The 17933-nt window shown below is 42.0% G+C and overlaps 1 protein-coding gene across 1 annotated transcript; it reads left to right on the top strand.

Moving 5' to 3' along the window:
- Positions 1-2534: 2534 nt before the first annotated feature.
- Positions 2535-16088, top strand: LOC110509967. The gene is made up of 5 exons (XM_021591216.2): positions 2535-2821; positions 3706-3757; positions 9684-11872; positions 14030-14335; positions 14657-16088. Exons 3-5 carry the CDS (start codon positions 9700-9702, stop codon positions 14920-14922), a joined length of 2745 nt encoding a protein of 914 aa, XP_021446891.2. The 5' UTR covers positions 2535-2821; positions 3706-3757; positions 9684-9699; the 3' UTR covers positions 14923-16088.
- Positions 16089-17933: the final 1845 nt, after the last annotated feature.

Consider the following 17933-nt stretch of genomic DNA (forward strand, 5'->3'; position numbering starts at 1 on the left):
AGTCATTTCTTCTGTCACCTCCTTCACTACTTGTATAAAAAAAAGACATTGTCTTACCAATTCTTTTCACATCAGTGTGGATGAAGTAAATGAGAGGAGAAAAATAAACGAACAAGAAAACATTAGCCTGGGTACCAGTCTGTTTATGCTAATATTCCACCCCTTACTCCATGTGTTATATGCCAAACTAGTCCAATATGTACTGTGTAGGGGTAGGCTAACCTACTCCTATAATGTCCAAGGCCTTTTTCATTACAATATGTTATGTTCAGAGGTAAACTGGCTCTGGAAGCCAAAACAGTCCATCTAAATGTTAATCAATTCTCAAATGTGATATGGTTCAAGAAACAAAAGGCCCTCTACTTTCATATCACATTAAAATAATTTTACAAATGCAAAATATACACTAACTGTTTAACAGTTGTGGCCATAAGTATTTTTCCGTTACAACACTTTTCGGGCATCCCTCCCTCACATACAGGTGTTTGGAGATGCTAATTAGAAAAGGTGGATGCCTCTCTCTTCCGTAAACAAGCCGCAACAAGGAAGTATGGCCATGTGGAAATCGTGTTAAAAAGGTGTATCATAATTGTACATTTCGTTTTTTTAAATTATTTCTCGATTATAAAAACGTAAAGTTCCCAAGATTTCCAAACCATATTGCAAGTTGTCAAACGTGATTCTAAATTATTTTCACATCTCTCTCTCTCTCATACACTCTCACACAGAGAGAGGTAGAGAGGGAGAGGCATAAACAGTGTTATTCATAATGAGGGATGACGTTTTTCACCTTTATTTAACCAGGTAAGCCAGTTGAGAACAAGTTCTCATTTACAACTGCGACCTGGCCAAGATAAAGCAAAGCAGTGCGACACAAACAACAACACAGAGTTACACATGGAATAAACAAACGTACAGTCGATAACACAATAGAGACGTCTATATATGGTGTGTGCAAATTAAGTAAGATTAGGGAGGTACGGCAATAAATAGGCTGTAATGGTGCAGAAGATGAATGTGCAAGTAGAGATACTGGGTGCAAAGGAGCAAAACAAAAAAGTATAAATAAAATAAATAACTATATGGAGATGAGGTAGTTGGATGTGTACAGGTGCAATGATCTGTAAGCTGCTCTGATAGCTGATGCTTAAAGTCAAGATTACGTCAGCACTCATGATCTTGTAAAGGGGTAGACAGAGCGTCGGTACTGTTGTATACATTGGGCGTGCCGTCGTCCATGCTTCAATTGAGAACCCAAGATGCCCCCCCTCTTGGGTGAACAAGAGCTATAAACAAGGATTGGAAATATCGCACAAACAGATCTGGGACCAGGCTAAGGAATCATGGCTGAAAAATCTATTGGGACTGACAGTTCATTTTCTATCTGCAACACCTTGAATCTTTTGTCACATTAAAGCCCTCCAGAACAGCCCCTAACCCACTAATGGCAAATGTTTATCCTAGCTCATTGTTTGAATAACAGTGGAGCTAGCTAGAGGGGACGTGGGCATCCCAATATCAAATCAAGGCTCCTCCTCAATGTGAGCCCCACAAAAAAGTATAATATTTATACACAGAGTAGCCTCCAAGAGACATTGGGCTCCCCAAGAATCAATGTGCAAATCGAACAAATCACATTTCGGAAACTACACAAGTGTAGGGCCAAATATGCTTTTTTAGAAACTCTGTGGCAGGGCCCCAATCAACTTGAAACCCCAACACAGGCATTTACTAGTTTTTGCTGCCACCTGTTGGTTGTTGTTTAAAATAACAGCATTTCAAGCTTTTATCCTAGGCCTATGCCATTCTGAAGCTCTGGGCTGAGAAAATTATGTTAGAGAGTGGTAGGGATGGTGCTCTTTGGATGAAAGGGTCCTAGCCCAAAAAAGAAAGGCACTATTCGACAAGCCTTCATTATTCACACACATATATATATATATATATTTATTCCCGAGACAGTGTAAAAATGCAATAAACATTCTGTTGTATGTGTGGCAAGGTTGCCTTTACAAAGGCAGCCCAATTGCTGACCTTTTTCCCCCACAAATTGGTATTTTGACCAATCAGATCAGCTTTGAAAAAGATCTAACGTGAAAAGATAAATTAGTGGAAAGGAATATCAGCATTTGTCTACCTGTGTAAATGCAGCCTCACAGATACAGTCCTAATGTGTGGGATATGTAGGCAATAGGATATGTGAAGAGGTTGAACAATGGCTGAAACAACATTCTGTAGTTGTACAACTACAATGAAACAATCGATTTGTATTCAAGCTTTCACTGTTCCATAATTTCACATCCAGTACAACACTGGTTTATAGAATACCTATCACTTTTATCACCAGCTCCCACCCTGTCGAAAGACATAAGAGCCTACCTACCATGTTATACTTCACACTGCTCAAGACGAGGCTTAATTTGCTGGCTGCCTTATCATATATTACTTGCCATTGGTCTGGAATGATGTCATCCACTGTACAGACCACAGACCCCACCTCCTTACACCCCCCCCCCATTTCCTCCAGCAACCTCTGTCTTCCTCTCACGCATAAATCCGAGCGCACATTTACTCACGCACAAGCACTGACACTGGTATGGTGTAAGCACTTTTTCTATGTTTTTTTTATTTTAATTATTAATAATAGATGGTTAGTGTCGATGGTCCTATATTTTTCTATGTAAGCTTATACCTGCACCGCACACGGATCCGAAAATATGATAGGTCCTGCAGTGCAAACAAATGTCTGGACAACAACAATGAAAACGTAAGGAATTGTATTACACGGAGAGCATGAAGATAAAACGGAATTGTCACTCCTAACGTAAGTAAGTTTATTTTAAACACTTTAGCCAGCTTAGCTTGACGAACAATATGTCATGTCTGATATTAAATCACTGATTATTATAGGCTATTGTTGCCACATGATGATCCAGCACTATGGCTATGTGTTACACATTTATATGCATATAAGAAACGCTAGTGCGTTAAAATGCCATCCAAATTAGAACAGTGACGTCCTCGAACTAGGATCCCCTTCACTGATACATCGGACACTTACCATTTTTTACGCGACACTACGAATCAAGAGTGATTAAATTCACCTTCATTACTTATTAACCGCCTGGCAGTCTTTGCCTAAATATCTGCAGTCTTTGCGAAAATACTTTCTATTATTGATCAGGACCAAACATGAGAGTGAAAGTGATACGAGACGATGACGATTCCTTTTCCATGGCCTAATTTGGACTACCAAACCGGGCTATGATGCTGGAGTTGCAGGTCATGCAGACTAAGCTATAAGGCCATAGCCATTATTTATTGCACATTATTTTACCTAATTCTTTGTTGTTGCATGGTTTTTAATGAATTATTTACATGATATGCGTTTTCTATATTACAATTTATTATTATCTTGGTTATTTTTATATAGCCCAGGCCTAATAATTCTAGCATAGCCTATATGCGATCAAAGTGCAACCGTAAAACGCCACTCATGGAGATGAGAAGAGACTGCTTCTTATTTCCTGCCAGTGACACACAGAGACCGAGACGGGACCCTGAGCATAATGATGTCTGACGATGCGCGAAATAATTTCACTCTTGTATGATTCCACCTTATTTATGGGATTCCTCTGTTATCAGCAGTCAATTCATTAGTGTTATTTCAACCATGCCTGTTGTTATTATTATCCTCTTCTCTTGCAGGCGCAGCAGGCCTTTATTTGTCCACAGAAAACCGGGATAAATACTATTGCAGGTAGGTCTGTTTGTGAACGTGTAGAGACATGAATAAAGGTCACTGAAGGCTTCAAATAGAACCTTACAATTTCAGATAATTTCAGCAGTAGATTGATAATAAGACCCCAAAGATACATACAGTGCCTTGTGAATCTCACATGGTCCTCTACTTCAGAGTCAGAGTAATCATCAGGTTACCTCTTTCACCTTTGTGACATGAGGGGACAGAATTTCAACAGTTTCAACATTTTTTTAGCCACTCTTTCAATCATTATAACAATAATCACATAATGGTATAATGGATGGACTTCTTTTGCACATCATAATATTTTAATGTAAGCCTAAGTTCTAATATTTCTTTGCCCTTTATCAAGCCTCCAAATTCAGAACCTCTTTTCCAAAATGTATGAAGACCTACTGGCTGCAATTTTAGATATGGTGACAATAATGTTCAGAATGGGGCTGATGAACAATGATGATAATGATCTCGAGGCATAGCTTCAAGCATTTTCTTAAGTATGTTTTTTAGGTTTGCAATGTGTGTTTTTGGTCTGACTGTGCTTAGATAGTATGATTAATACACCGCTACACTGTTTTCATGTACAGTGGGGTCTGAAATTATTATACAATAAACAATTTAAATACTGAGCTATATTGTATGCTAAAGAAATTGGTATATTATATTATTTTCTACTAATACAGTTGCTCAGAGAAAGAGATTTAGTTTTACAAGTTATAAAAAAAAATCTCAAAACTCTGGGGGTCAAAATGATTGACACCCCTGTCTGTTATCAATACCTTTTAATACATCACCTTGCAAGGATAACGACATTGATACCTTTTAGAAAATGTGTTGGAGAACACATTTGAAGGGATTTTAGACCATTCCTCCATACAGAATCCATCCAGATCCTTGATATCCTTCTTCATCTGCGCTTATGGACTGCCCTCTTTCATTCTAACCACAGGTTTTCAATGGTTTTCATGTTCAGAGTCTGAAATGGCTAATGCAAAATGTTGATTTTGTGGTCAATTAACAATTTCTTTGTGGATTTTGATGTGTGCTTGGGGTTATTGTCTTTCTGGAAGATCCACTTGTGGCCAAGTTTCAGCCTCCTGGCAGAGGCAACAAGGTTTTAGGGAAAAATATTCTGGTATTGGGCAAAGTTCATTTGACTTTAACAAGGGCCCCAGGACCAGTGAAAGCAAAATAGCCACATAACATCAAAGATCCACCACTATATTTTACAATATGTATGGGGTTATTTTCTGCCCATCCATTCTGATTTCAACACCAAACCCACCACTGGTGTGTGCATGGCCAAAGCGCCATATTTTAATGTGATCTGACCAAAGCATCAGTGCCAATGCTGTTTGGCAAACTCCAGGGGCCTCATTCATCAAAGGTGCGTGCGCACAACAAAAGCACTCTAAACCTCGCATGCACCAGTTTTCCCGCAAAGGTTGGTGTTTATCCATTTCGAACTTGACGGGAAGGTGTGCGTATTTCACAAATGTTTAACTATGCATGCGCACAACTTCTAGAGGGTTGATCCACTGTATTGCAAGCAAATATGCTTATTGTTTATTTGGGGAAATGGGAGGTGTTTGATGCTTTTATTTATTATAAGCCTAAATCATAATCATATTACAGGACCCCACTGGGCACCGGTGTCAGTTCAACTCAATTGGTTGAGTTGTCAACTAACGTGAATTCAACATGAAATCAACTAAACATTTTACCATATCAATGGATTTAAGTTAAAAGTTTGGTGAAAAAAATACGACATTCCCTTACGTTGATGACTTTTTGCAAACCCAATCAGTTTTCCACATTGAGTCAACGTCATCTCATTGAATTGACATTGAAATGACGTGGAAACAACATTGATTTAACCCGTTTTTGCACAGTGGGACATGTCTCTCCTTTTCTGACAGAACTGGTTTAAATTATTCATGCTACACAACAAATTGTAGGCCACCATTTATCAATCGCTCATTCAATTGCCAAGCATGCTCGAAATGAAGTAGCTTTGACTGTATGTGACAGTATGGGTAGGCTACATTATTGCTGTGCGATAGAGCGCAACATCATAGGCTAGCCTATTTCATTTCAGAGCCTATACCAATGAAGGAGATAGAAGCAAAATCATGTATTGATAAACAAAATATTTAACATCAGTTTGTCTTTTGCATAGAAGTGTGGGCTGTAGCATTTACTTTTAATTTGTTCGAAAGGACAAGCAATCTTTCACAATGTACAACCAGTGTTTGTCACTCATTAGGCAGCATGCATTTTTAGTTTGGAAAAGTCACTGCAGAGTTCGGCCCACACATCTACAGAAATGTAATAAAATGTTCCATTGCGCTTTCTTTTAGGAGCTGTCATGGCCCAGTTCCAACATCTCCAAGCCAAACAGCAAATGATGGTGTTTTTGTTCCCATAACATATTCATTGAGGGTGTTTTCAAGGTGGGGTTTTAGCACAAATATAATATGGCTCTGATTTATCAATGAAAACATGTTCCATCCACATTTTGATAAATCTCAATCATTTGTGGTGCCACGTACACCAGAATTTAGTAGGAAATAGTTGATAAATGAGGCCCCACCCACTGGACACAGACGTCAATTCAACATCTATTCCACATTGGTTGAACGCAATTTCATTGAAATTACATAAAAACAACTTTGATTCAACTAATGTTTGCCCTGTGGGCGGGCATTTCCATTTGTTGGATGATGTGAAAATACGACAGCATCATGATTGGTCACAAAATCCAAATTTTGCAACGGCCGTCTCCGGACAGGAAAACCATTGAAAACCTGTGGTTTTAAATTGAAGAGGGCAGTCCATAAGTGCAGATGAAGTATATCAAGGATCTGGAAGTATTCTGTATGGAGAAATGGTCTTCGATCCTTCCAAATGTGTTCTCCAACTCATCAAACATTTGAGAAAAAGTCTCAGTGACATTATGCTTGCAAGGTGAGCTATTGAAAACAGGGGTGTCAGTAATTTTGAACCCAACTTTTTTGAGAAAAAAAAGTATTACATGTTAAACCAAATCTGTTTCTCTGAGCAATTGTATTATTATATTTGAATTATTTATTTTAAACAGTCTGCTCATCTTTATCAAGGGTGAATATCATTTCAGATATGTGCTGATGAGGTGTTTACAATGTGTGATCAGAGTGATGTTGACTTCCACCATTACAAAACTGGGTCAATGTAACCCCCACCCCCTCCACCACAGGCTACAAAGGCAAGGCTGAAAAAGGAAAAAAGATGAGGATACCATCACCAAGCTGTGTGCGTTGATGTATGCATGTGGAAATGCAAACATGGTGTGCTTTGTCTATGGGTTGGTGTGCGTGTTGCGGGGGTGTGAATACGTCCTCGGTGCCTTTTTGCCATGTTTCTTCCTCCCCTCTAGTCTGTAGTCTACCCTGTCACATCATATTCTGTCTCTTTATATCTCTGTCCTCCCATCTCTCTATTTCTCTCCCGACCTCTCCCTCTGTATTTCTTCTCCCCCTCTCTCTCTCTCTCTGTCTCTCTCTCTCTCTCTCCCTCCCTCCCTCTCTCTCTCTCTCTCTCTCTCCATTGCCCTGTCCCAGAGAATCTTCTTTAATGCAAAAAAAAACGAATTAATGGGTTTTGTCATAGTAAATAGGGGTTAGTAGATGACAAAAGCAAAGTCGTTACTACAAATGAGAATTAGGCATCGATTGACCCCATGTTTTTATTTAAAGGGTAGAAAAAAATGATAATGAAAATAATACAATATCTAAAGTTTTGCCCAGAATTCCCTCTCTCCTTCAGTCTTTATTCAAGTATTTCATGACGAAGTGCTTATTTATAGGTTACGTACATCGATGGTCAGTCAGTGCCTCAGGCAGTTACAGCTGGCTCTCTAGTTTGCTGTGCTATGGCAAAGGGCCTTTTCTAACAGGGAGACATTTGGTTCTACACCATGTCTCCCACGATTCTTTTGACTTCAATTTCACCAAAATATTTCACCAAAATGTTCTTAAAACATATCAAATCATATCAAATGTTATTTGTCACATGCACCGAATACTGACGCAAGCAGTAAAATTACATTTAAAAAACAGATAAAATAAAAACCTTGGAACAGCGGGGACTGTGAAGCAACACAAACATTGGCGCACACACACACACACACACACACACACACACACACACACACACACACACGATAACATACACACTATGCATACACATGGATTTAGTACTGTAGATATGTGGTAGTGGTGGAGTAGGGGCCTGAGGGCATACAGTGTATTGTGAAATCTGTGAATGTATTGTAATGTTTTAAAATTGTATAAACTGCCTAAATTTTGCTGGACCCCAGGAAGAGTAGCTGCTGCTTTGGCAACATCTAATGGGGATCCATAATAAATACAAATACAAATACAGGTGTAGACCTTACAGTGAAATGCTTACATACAAGCCCTTAACCAACAATGCAATTTTAAGAAAAATAAGTGTTAAGAAAGTATTAACTAAAATAAACTGAAGTAAAAAAAAATAAAAAATTAAAAATAATGAAACAGTGATGTCTGCCATGTTTTGGCAAAATCATAAAGACTGTATTTTGGTCTTTTTGTTTTGATTTAATTCCTGTGTGTTTTTGGTGTATATTTTTTCCAATCTAACGGTGACTAACCGAAATATGCTTCACCTATTCTTCTGAGTGTTCATCACGGTGGTCGGCAGCAGAAGTCAAGGAACAGTCATGTGTGTGTTCATCTTGAATTCGAACTCTGCAACAATTTCAATTAATAGGCTTTATTATGCATTATCTATACGGGGTTATAAACTGGGGGGTTCCTGCCCTGAATGCTGCTTGGCTGACAGCTGTGGTATATCAGAGCGTATACCACGGGTATGACAAAACAGTTATTTTTACTGGTCTAATTATGTTGGTGACCAGTTTATAATAGCAATAAGGCACCTCAGCGGTTTGTTGTATATGGCCAATATACCACGACTAAGGGCTGTATCCAGGCACTCCACGTTGTGTCTTGCTATATTGGCCATATACCACACCCCCTCTGGCCTTATTGCAGAAATAACACATGTAAATATCTTGTGTACTAGGTATGTATACACAGACTGTTTTATAGTATTTCCCAAAGTGATGTTTTTTTCAAGCAAAAGTGTCCATAACTCCATACCTAGTCTGTTGCGAGGTAGTTACATAGCTTGGTGTAGGACCGATGTGATGTAAATATGTCTCCGAATTGTAAAAAATGTGATGATGTTGATGATGATAGTGTTCCACAGTGTTGTGGAAGCTACTCTGAAAATATAGTTTGCCAAGATACCAATTCCTTCACACTGGAAGAAGTTCAGCTACACTACAGCTACCCTTAAGAAACCTATGTATAGTTTACTGAACTAAGGTTACTTTGAAAAAGTAGTTCACTATATCGAAACTACTTTGTGATAAATGATCATATCTAAATCTGAAATGTCATAGACTACAAATTGCAGAACAGATTACTAAAATGTTAACAGAATGTTTAATTTAGCCTATTAAAAACAAAAACTATGTTTCAGGTGAGAATTAGGCTGGTTTGATGCTGAAAAGAAAGTACATTCTTGCCTACTTCACCCATGTTTTCTTTTCTTTTTGCAAAAAAAGTAGTGTAGTTCCAGTAGTTAGTTACATCGCTACATGGCAAAAAAAGTAATGAACTACTGAAAACACTACCAATATTTAAATTTAGTTTAATACCACCAAGCTACTGTAAAATGTAATTAAATTACTAGTAGAATTACATGTAGTTTTCTACTCCCCAACGCTGTGATACCAAAAGTCAGTAAAAAAAATCTGTGACCTTAATTTGATATTTTATCTGAATACAATCTTAACATTGTTTCTCTGTTTCTTTCTCCCTCTCTCTCACACACACAGCTTTGTGTAGACCCAGATGCCTCCTCTCCCTATTGGCGAGCGCATAGTGGTTATTCAGCGCCCTAAAAACTTGGCCCTACGTGGGCCCTCCCCACAGACCACACCACAGCCTCACTCCCATATAACAGCCCTCAGCAACAAACCTCTCTCCCGCCCTTCTCATCCCCACCCTCCTCAGTCCCACCCTAATCCTCCCTCCCCGAATTCACTGTCTTTGGAATGCAAGAGCAGATCATCATCCCGTCTGCAGAAAACCAAGGGCAACAAGGCTATCGTGTCAGAGGGTGTCAGACACACCGCTAGCCACTGTCACAGCAACGGGACTGTGACTCTTGGCCCTAGACCCCACCAACACACACACACCATTGACATCAAGTTATCCGTGAACAAAGGAACAAAAGGACAAGGGCACAGCAACACTTTAGGTCGCAGTGGGAGTGTGAAGGTGGGCAAAAAAAGGGTCTCGTTGTGCTTGGATCCCGGATACGGGGAGAGAAAAGCTGGGGGAACATCAGGGAAGCCTGCAGTGCAGCAACTCCAAAACCACCCACAGAACCAGATCAAGGCCTCACTAGGGAATCACCATCAGAATCATCTGGCTGTGTCTCCAGGAGGGGTTCTAGAATTTGTCCCAGCCCAGAGACAGCAGTCCAAGTCCAGAAGAGAGAAGGTACAGGACGCAGCTTCCAAAGTCTGCTCTGCCAGCTTCCCCCCCAGAGGTGCCCGGGAAGTGCCCTGCGTGGGTAACAAAGAGAATTCCAAACTGGGACCTGTCCATGAAAACCCCAACGCCCACAGCCTGCCCCGCCACCACAACTCTGTCCCTGTTCCCCATGCCTCCGTCCTAAACTCCCATTACCCTGCTTCCCCTCCCTCCCACCAACCCTGTGCTTCTACATCGTTCCAGCAACCCCTCAACAAGCCCCATCCATCCCGTGGCAGGGACCATCGCCCTCAGATCCTCCACGGCCTACCCCTCTCCCCCTGTTCCTCTCGTGGAGGTTTCCCCAGCCCAGACCACACCTGTACCATCGACTTCTCCCATCCTTTCAGCTGTGGCTGCTGGAAGCTGGTCCGCTGCAGGGGGGCCAGGGGACGTTCTGCTGGCTGTCAGGGGGGTGGGGGGAGTCCATCTTCTTCTTTTTCCTGCGCCCACGGCCACGGGGTTGGAGGGGTGAACCACAGAGGGGGCTCAGCAATGGGTTTAAGAACTCTGGGGGGATGTTTGTCCACAGCCTCCACCACCAACACCTCATCCTCCAACAGCACTGTGTCGGACTGCCGGACGGGCTTGCTCAGACCCCTGCGATGTGCCTCCTGCTCCGGGGAGGCTGGTGCCTTTGAGAGTCCTGCTGCATTCCGCAAAAAACTGGTGGGGGGATGCCTGCCCTGTACCCCACTATCCTCCTCAGCCCCGCTGCGAGCCTTACAGAGTTGTGTGAGTGGCTGCAACCCCAAAGCCAGTCAGGGCGGCAGCTCTACCTGCAGTTATTGTAGCAGCGACCCCATAGTGGTGACCTTCAACCCCCACCGGGGCAGAAAGCCCCCCGGGATGGGGAGGGGTGTAGTGTCAGGGCACCCCATGGGGGTATTCCCCGCCGATGACGATGATTACAGTGTGCGCACAATCTGGCCCGAGGAGCTGGCGAAGAAGATGACCAGGTCTAAAACTCAACAGAACCACCAGAGCTGTGCCGGGATGGGGATGGGAATGGGGAAGACATGTGCCGGTCAGAATCATAACAGCAGCAACGGAACCAGCCCTGTTATCCTGGACTGTAAGAACCTGTTGGAGTTCACCCGGAATCAGATAACAGACCACGCTGGCCGCCGCCGGCTTCAGCAGGGCAAGATGGCCGTCCTGGATTTCATTGGGTCTGGGTCTGGTCCTGGGCGAGATCCAGGCCGGGACTCGCTGAAGAGGCTCTGGAAGAAAGGTGGGGAGACAGGGATGGTGGATGGCATGGGGCAGGAAGACGATATGGCATACCCTCGCACCCCCTCCCCCCGCTCCCCCTCTCCCCAATCCCCTTCTTCCTTCTCAACAGCACCGTCAGTTCCCAGCACTCTCCTCAAACCCAAACCAAGACAGAGAGATGCAGAGGGACGGTATTCCCTCCCCTCCGCCCCGTCCCTCCACCTGGTCCTAAACTCAGTCAACAGAGAGCAGGATGAGGAGAACGGCAGAGGTAAGGATGTCATACACACTTTTTTTGTTTCAGTCTTTTATTTTATACTATATGACCAAAAGTATGTGGACACCTGCTCGTCAAACATCTCATTCCAAAATCATGGAATGATTTGGTCCCCCCCTTTGTTGGTATAATAGCCTCCACTCTTCTGGGAAGACTTTCCACTAGATGTTGGAACATTGCTGTGGGGACTTGCTTCCATTCAGCCACAAGAGCATTTGTGAGATCGGACACTGATGTTGGGCAATTAGGCCTGAATTGCAGTCGGCGTTCCAATTCATCTCAAAGGTGTTCGATGGGGTTGAGGTCAGGGCTCTGTGCAGGCCAGTCAAGTTCTTCCACATCGATTTCGATAAACCATTTCTGTATGGACCTCACTTTGTGCATGGGGGAAATGTCATGCTGAAACAGGAAAGGACCTTCCCCAAACTGTTGCCACAAAGTTGGAAGCACAGAATCGTCTAGAATGTGATTGTATGCTGTTGAGTTAATATTTCCCTAAGGGGCCGAGCCCGAACCATGAAAAACATCCCCAGACCATTATTCCTCCTAGTTGGTCCTATGCATTGGGGCAGGTAGCGTTCTCCTGGCATCCGCCAAACCCAGACTTATCTGTCAGACTGCCAGATGGTGAAGCGGGATTCATCATTCCAGCGAACGCATTTCCACTGCTCCGGAGTCCAAGCTCGCCACGAGCTTTACACCACTCTAGCGGACGGTTGGTATTGCGCATGGTGATCTTCGACTTGTATGCGGCTGCTCGGCCATGGAAACCCATTTTCTGAAGCCCCCGGTGTACAGTTATTGTACTGACGTTGCTTGCAAAGGCAGTTTGGAACTTTGTAGTGAGTGTTGCAACCGAGGACAGACGATTTATACGTACTACGTGCTTCAGCTCTCGGCGGTCTCATTCTGTGAGCTTGTGTGGCCTACCACTTCGCAGCTGAGTTGTTGTTGCTCCTAGACGCTTCCACTTCACAATAACAGCACTTACAGTTGACCAGGGCAGCTCTAGCAAGGCAGAAATTTGACGAACTGACTTGTTGGAAAGGTGGCATCCTATGACAGTGCCACGTTGAAAGTCACTGAGCTATTCAGTAAGGCCATTCTACTGCCAATGTTTGTCTATGGAGATTGCACCTGTCAGCAATGGATCTGGCGGAAATAGCTGAATACACTAATTTGAAGGGGTGTCCACACACTTTTGTACATATAGTTTACTTCTGATGGTTTTGGACTGTTGTACATTTTTGACAGAAAGTTATGGACACTTAGATAGTTTCAGTAAAAAAAATCCCCAATGGATAAACCAGCTTTCATGTCTGACTGCAGAAATTACCATTTGTTTCAGTAAATCTCTTTCCTCCTATTCTCATTACTGTCTCTTTCTTCTACCTTTCCCTGCTTCCCTTTCTTTTAAATCCCCTGCCTATCTCTATTTATATGTTATGGTGTTCTAACATGTTGGTGATTTAAGAGGAACCTGGGGATAATGACTGTTAATTATAGCCTAGGCTCTGGAGAAAAAAAGAGACAGAGAAGAGAGAAATGGAGAAGAGCGCTGATAAGAGGGGGAGATTAGAATAGCTGAATGAATGTTATTTTTTCCTAAGGGAAATGGTGTCACTGACGCTGAACCCTGTCAGTGGGAGATTAAGCTGTACTCGTTTAAATGATGAAGACCCAAAAAGCTATAATGTATTCTCTATTCTTAATAGTTACTTAACTCCAGCCTCCTCCCACTCCATTAAGTGAGTGCAGGATGTGTTGATGACATACAGTATAGAATGAAGAGAGTAGTTTCAGACATCTTTTCATGTCTGTACCTTTCCCTCTTCCTGTTAGGAGAATATGTATGAAATTATGTAAGCATTTGAGCAATTCCTCAGAGCTGCATACTTCTTTGCCCTGCGTGTGTAAAGTGAACGCCAATGATACTCATGCTCAAACAAGAACTATAAATGAGATAAATTGTACACTTTCATTGTCTCTCCTTCATTCACACATCTCTTCATAACTCTTTCTGTCTCCAATGCTTGATCTATGTTGGCATGCTTCAGGGTGAATGCATGTCAGCCAGTGATCCAAATCAAATGAAATTGTCCTTTCTAACAGCAATCTCTCACTGTGTTGTGTTGCCCTCTCCTATCCCAGTGCACCTCACTCTGCCGCTCTCCTCCTCGCTCCCGGCTTCCCTGTCAGATGAGACTGGGATGACCCCTGACGTGGAGAATGCGGTGGTGAGCCCCATCCTGCCCTTCCTTTTCCTGGGCAACGAGAGGGACGCCCAGGACCTGGACCTACTGCTGCGTCTCAACATCGGCTATGTGGTCAACGTCACCACACACCTGCCCCTCTACCACCTCGGCTCCAGCCTGATACACTACAAACGACTGCCGGCTACCGACAACAGCAAGCAGAACCTGCGTCAGTACTTTGAAGAAGTGTTTGAGTTCATTGGTGAGTTGAACAATATTTACTTTCATGTTCTACGACACTCTCTATCCTCGTTCTTGTCTTTCAGTCTTTTTCTCTCTGAGCTTAGAATATTTGACACTTGAAGTATTTTAGCAGTCAGATAAGGTAAGGATCATGATGAATCATATGTTAAGTTTTTCCTCTGATCTCGATCTCCTATTTCAACGTTTTTGACTGGGGAGACAGTTAGGGAGCTATAAATGGATCAAACGGGAAGATGGGAGAACTGGAGAGTCAGATCCAGAAAAAGCTGTGTATTTGATGAATTTCAGCGATCTGATAGCCACCTCTTTTTATGCACAGAGGAGGCACACCAGAGTGGGCGTGGAGTGTTGGTTCACTGTCAAGCAGGCGTGTCCCGCTCGGCAACCATCATCATCGCCTACCTGATGAAGCACACCCTGATGACCATGACGGATGCCTACAAGTACGTGCGGGGCCGTCGTCCTGTGGTGTCTCCTAACCTCAACTTCATGGGTCAGCTACTGGAGTTTGAGAGGGACCTCAATTCCGGGGTCACTCCTCGCATCCTGACCCCCAAACTCAGCGGCCTGGAGACCCAGGTCTGAGAGTGGGAGACTGATTAGAGGGACAGAATTGAGGGATGGATGAAACCCGCATTGGGCGAGCCATAGTTTTGTGAAGGAGAAATGAAAGGTAGAATGATCAAGAAGGGAACACTGATTAACAGATTGTCCCTATTGGCATAGATTATCAATTGATGATTGAAATAGTGCACTTCAATAGATTATGGGAGATATAATTTGATTGGTTATTTTAATTTTGACCATTTTTATACAATGCTTAGATATCTGGCAGATAAGGGAGCAGGTAGCCTAGCGGTTAAGAGCGTTGGGCCATTAACCGAAAGGTCACCGGTTAGAATCTCAGAGTTGACTCAGTGAAAAATATTCTGATGTGTCCTTGAGCAAGGAGCTTAACCCTAATTTATCCTGTAAGTTGCACTGGATAAGAGCATCTGCTATATGACTTAAACATGTAAATATTATCTCCAATGATCCACTGTGATCAGATGACTCATTTGATGCTTCTGGTTTATAGCATTACAGAAACCAAGGAAGTGCAATGAGTCCTGGTCTGACACAAGTCCATTTACAAAATCAATAATGCATGCAGAACCAGAATAGAAACAACTATAGTGACACCCCACCATTAAACTATGATAACCCTATACATAGCTCCAGAAAGGTCATTCCAATGCATTTTACCCATCAAAATGTTTGGTCGTTTAGAATATTGCCTCTCAACTGAAGTGACACAGTCCCAGAGGACAGCTGATCTTGCCATATTGTTGGTTTAGTTCTGTCTTTCCTAACTGGATTGTAAATGTCAATGTCATTTTTTTTTTACTCTTGTGAGAATTGTTCAATATAGTGTGACGGGTGGAGGAGTGAGCGGATTTAATTGTGCCAATTCTTAGAGAAATGGGTTGAAATCAGAAAGCTACAACACTGTGGATGAAACCAGAGCTGGTGTCAATAGAAGGATGGTAAATAGAAGCAGCAATGATACACAGGCAACGTTGAACAGATTCAGCAGACTGTTACTGAACTGGACTTAGTCATGGATCTATCCATGTTGTCTTTCCAACAGACAATGGTTGGAAAGATATAAGAAGATGAACCCTACACTCTTAGAAAGATGGGTTCCAAAAGGGTTCTTTAGCTGTCTCCCCCCTCCACCCTTTTGGGTTCCATGTAGAACCCTTTTTGGTTCTAGGTAGAACCCTTTTGGGTTCCATGTAGAAACCTTTTTGGTTCTAGGTAGAACCCTTTTGGGTTCCATGTAGAACCCTTTTTGGTTCTAGGTAGAACCCTTTTGGGTTCCATGTAGAAACCTTTTTGGTTCTAGGTAGAACCCTTTTGGGTTCCATGTAGAACCCTTTTTGGTTCTACCCGGAACCAAAAGGGTTCTACCTGCAACCAAAAAGTGTTCTTCAAAGGATTATCCTATGGGGACAGCCGAAGAACCCTTTAAGGTTCCAGATAGCAGGTTTATTTCTAAGAGGGTACATAGGTGTGTGCTTAAATTAAGACAAAACTGCACCAAGATATTCTTTGAGTGTTCTCCTCGTTTGTGGAATATTTTGCCTGTATATGTTTACCATTACAGAGTATTTATTTTTATTTATATGTTTTGTCATTTATTTTGCATTGTTTGTCACTGCTTAAATTCAACTTAAAAATATATACATTCTATACGTATGTGTTCAAATTTAACATGAATTACAGAGAAGGAAATCAAGACGACAGAGGGAATATAGAAAATACTCTTGATAATTTCTTGCAATTGTGAAACATACACTAGTAATGAAAATCAGACTTGAAAGATGAGACAGAAAGACAATCCAACTTCCATTTCATCCATGGCCTAAATAATTATTGTTTTAATTTTTTTTTGTATTTTTAGACCAGTTTATTGATTTATATTGAATTAATTAAATCCAGTGATTGCCAAACTGTGGACTTTTGAGGTCCACAGCCAAACTATTTGGTTGTGTATGAAAATGTAATACAAAGTTGAACTATCCTAATGTTTAGATAGTATCCGTGTTTCAAAGTTCAACAATCCTAATCTTTAGATAGTATCCATGCCTTTATCTGCCTTGTCTGTCTTCCTGTTTATCGGCTCATCTATCTTTATCTATCCATTCATGCATCCATCCTGGTCTTCATTTAATTTGTTCTTCCTGATCCGTTTATTTCCTCAAGCTGTTTTCAGCTATACCATGTTTCTGTATACCAGGGCTCTCCAACACTGTTCCTAGAGAGATACCCTCCTGTGGGGCTCCAACCACAGTTGTAACTAACCTGATTCAGCTTATTTTTTATTTATTTTTATTTATTTCATATTTATTTAACCAGGTAGACAAGTTGAGAACAAGTTCTCATTTACAATTGCGACCTGGCCAAGATAAAGCAAAGCCGTTCGACACATACAACGACACAGAGTTACACATGGAGTAAAACAAACATACAGTCAATAATACAGTAGAAACAAGTCTATATACGATGTGAGCAAATGAGGTGAGATAAGGGAGGTAAAGGCAAAAAAAGGCCATGGTGGCAAAGTAAATACAATATAGCAAGTAAAACACTGGAATGGTAGATTTGCAGTGGAAGAATGTGCAAAGTAGAAATAAAAATAATGGGGTGCAAAGGAGCTAAATAAATAAATAAAATAAATAAATACAGTAGGGAAAGAGGTAGTTGTTTGGGCTAAATTATAGGTGGGCTATGTACAGGTGCAGTAATCTGTGAGCTGCTCTGACAGCTGGTGCTTAAAACTAGTGAGGGAGATAAGTGTTTCCAGTTTCAGAGATTTTTGTAGTTCATTCCAGTCATTGGCAGCAGAGAACTGGAAGGAGAGGCGGCCAAAGAAAGAATTGGTTTTGGGGGTGACCAGAGAGATATACCTGCTGGAGCGCGTGCTACAGGTGGGTGATGCTATGGTGACCAGCGAGCTGAGATAAGGGGGGACTTTACCTAGCAGGGTCTTGTAGATGACATGGAGCCAGGGGGTTTGGCGACGAGTATGAAGCGAGGGCCAGCCAACAAGA

The sequence above is a fragment of the Oncorhynchus mykiss genome, chromosome Y, assembly GCF_013265735.2.
Source record: "Oncorhynchus mykiss isolate Arlee chromosome Y, USDA_OmykA_1.1, whole genome shotgun sequence".
Lineage (NCBI taxonomy): Eukaryota > Metazoa > Chordata > Actinopteri > Salmoniformes > Salmonidae > Oncorhynchus > Oncorhynchus mykiss.

Coding starts and splice junctions, on each gene's coding strand:
- LOC110509967 (XM_021591216.2), top strand. CDS start 9,700: ATGCCTCCTCTCCCTATTGGCGAGCGCATAGTGGTTATTCAGCGCCCT. Junction 11,873..14,029: donor GGATGAGGAGAACGGCAGAG/GTAAGGATGTCA, acceptor CTCCTATCCCAG/TGCACCTCACTCTGCCGCTC. Junction 14,336..14,656: donor AGAAGTGTTTGAGTTCATTG/GTGAGTTGAACA, acceptor TTTTATGCACAG/AGGAGGCACACCAGAGTGGG.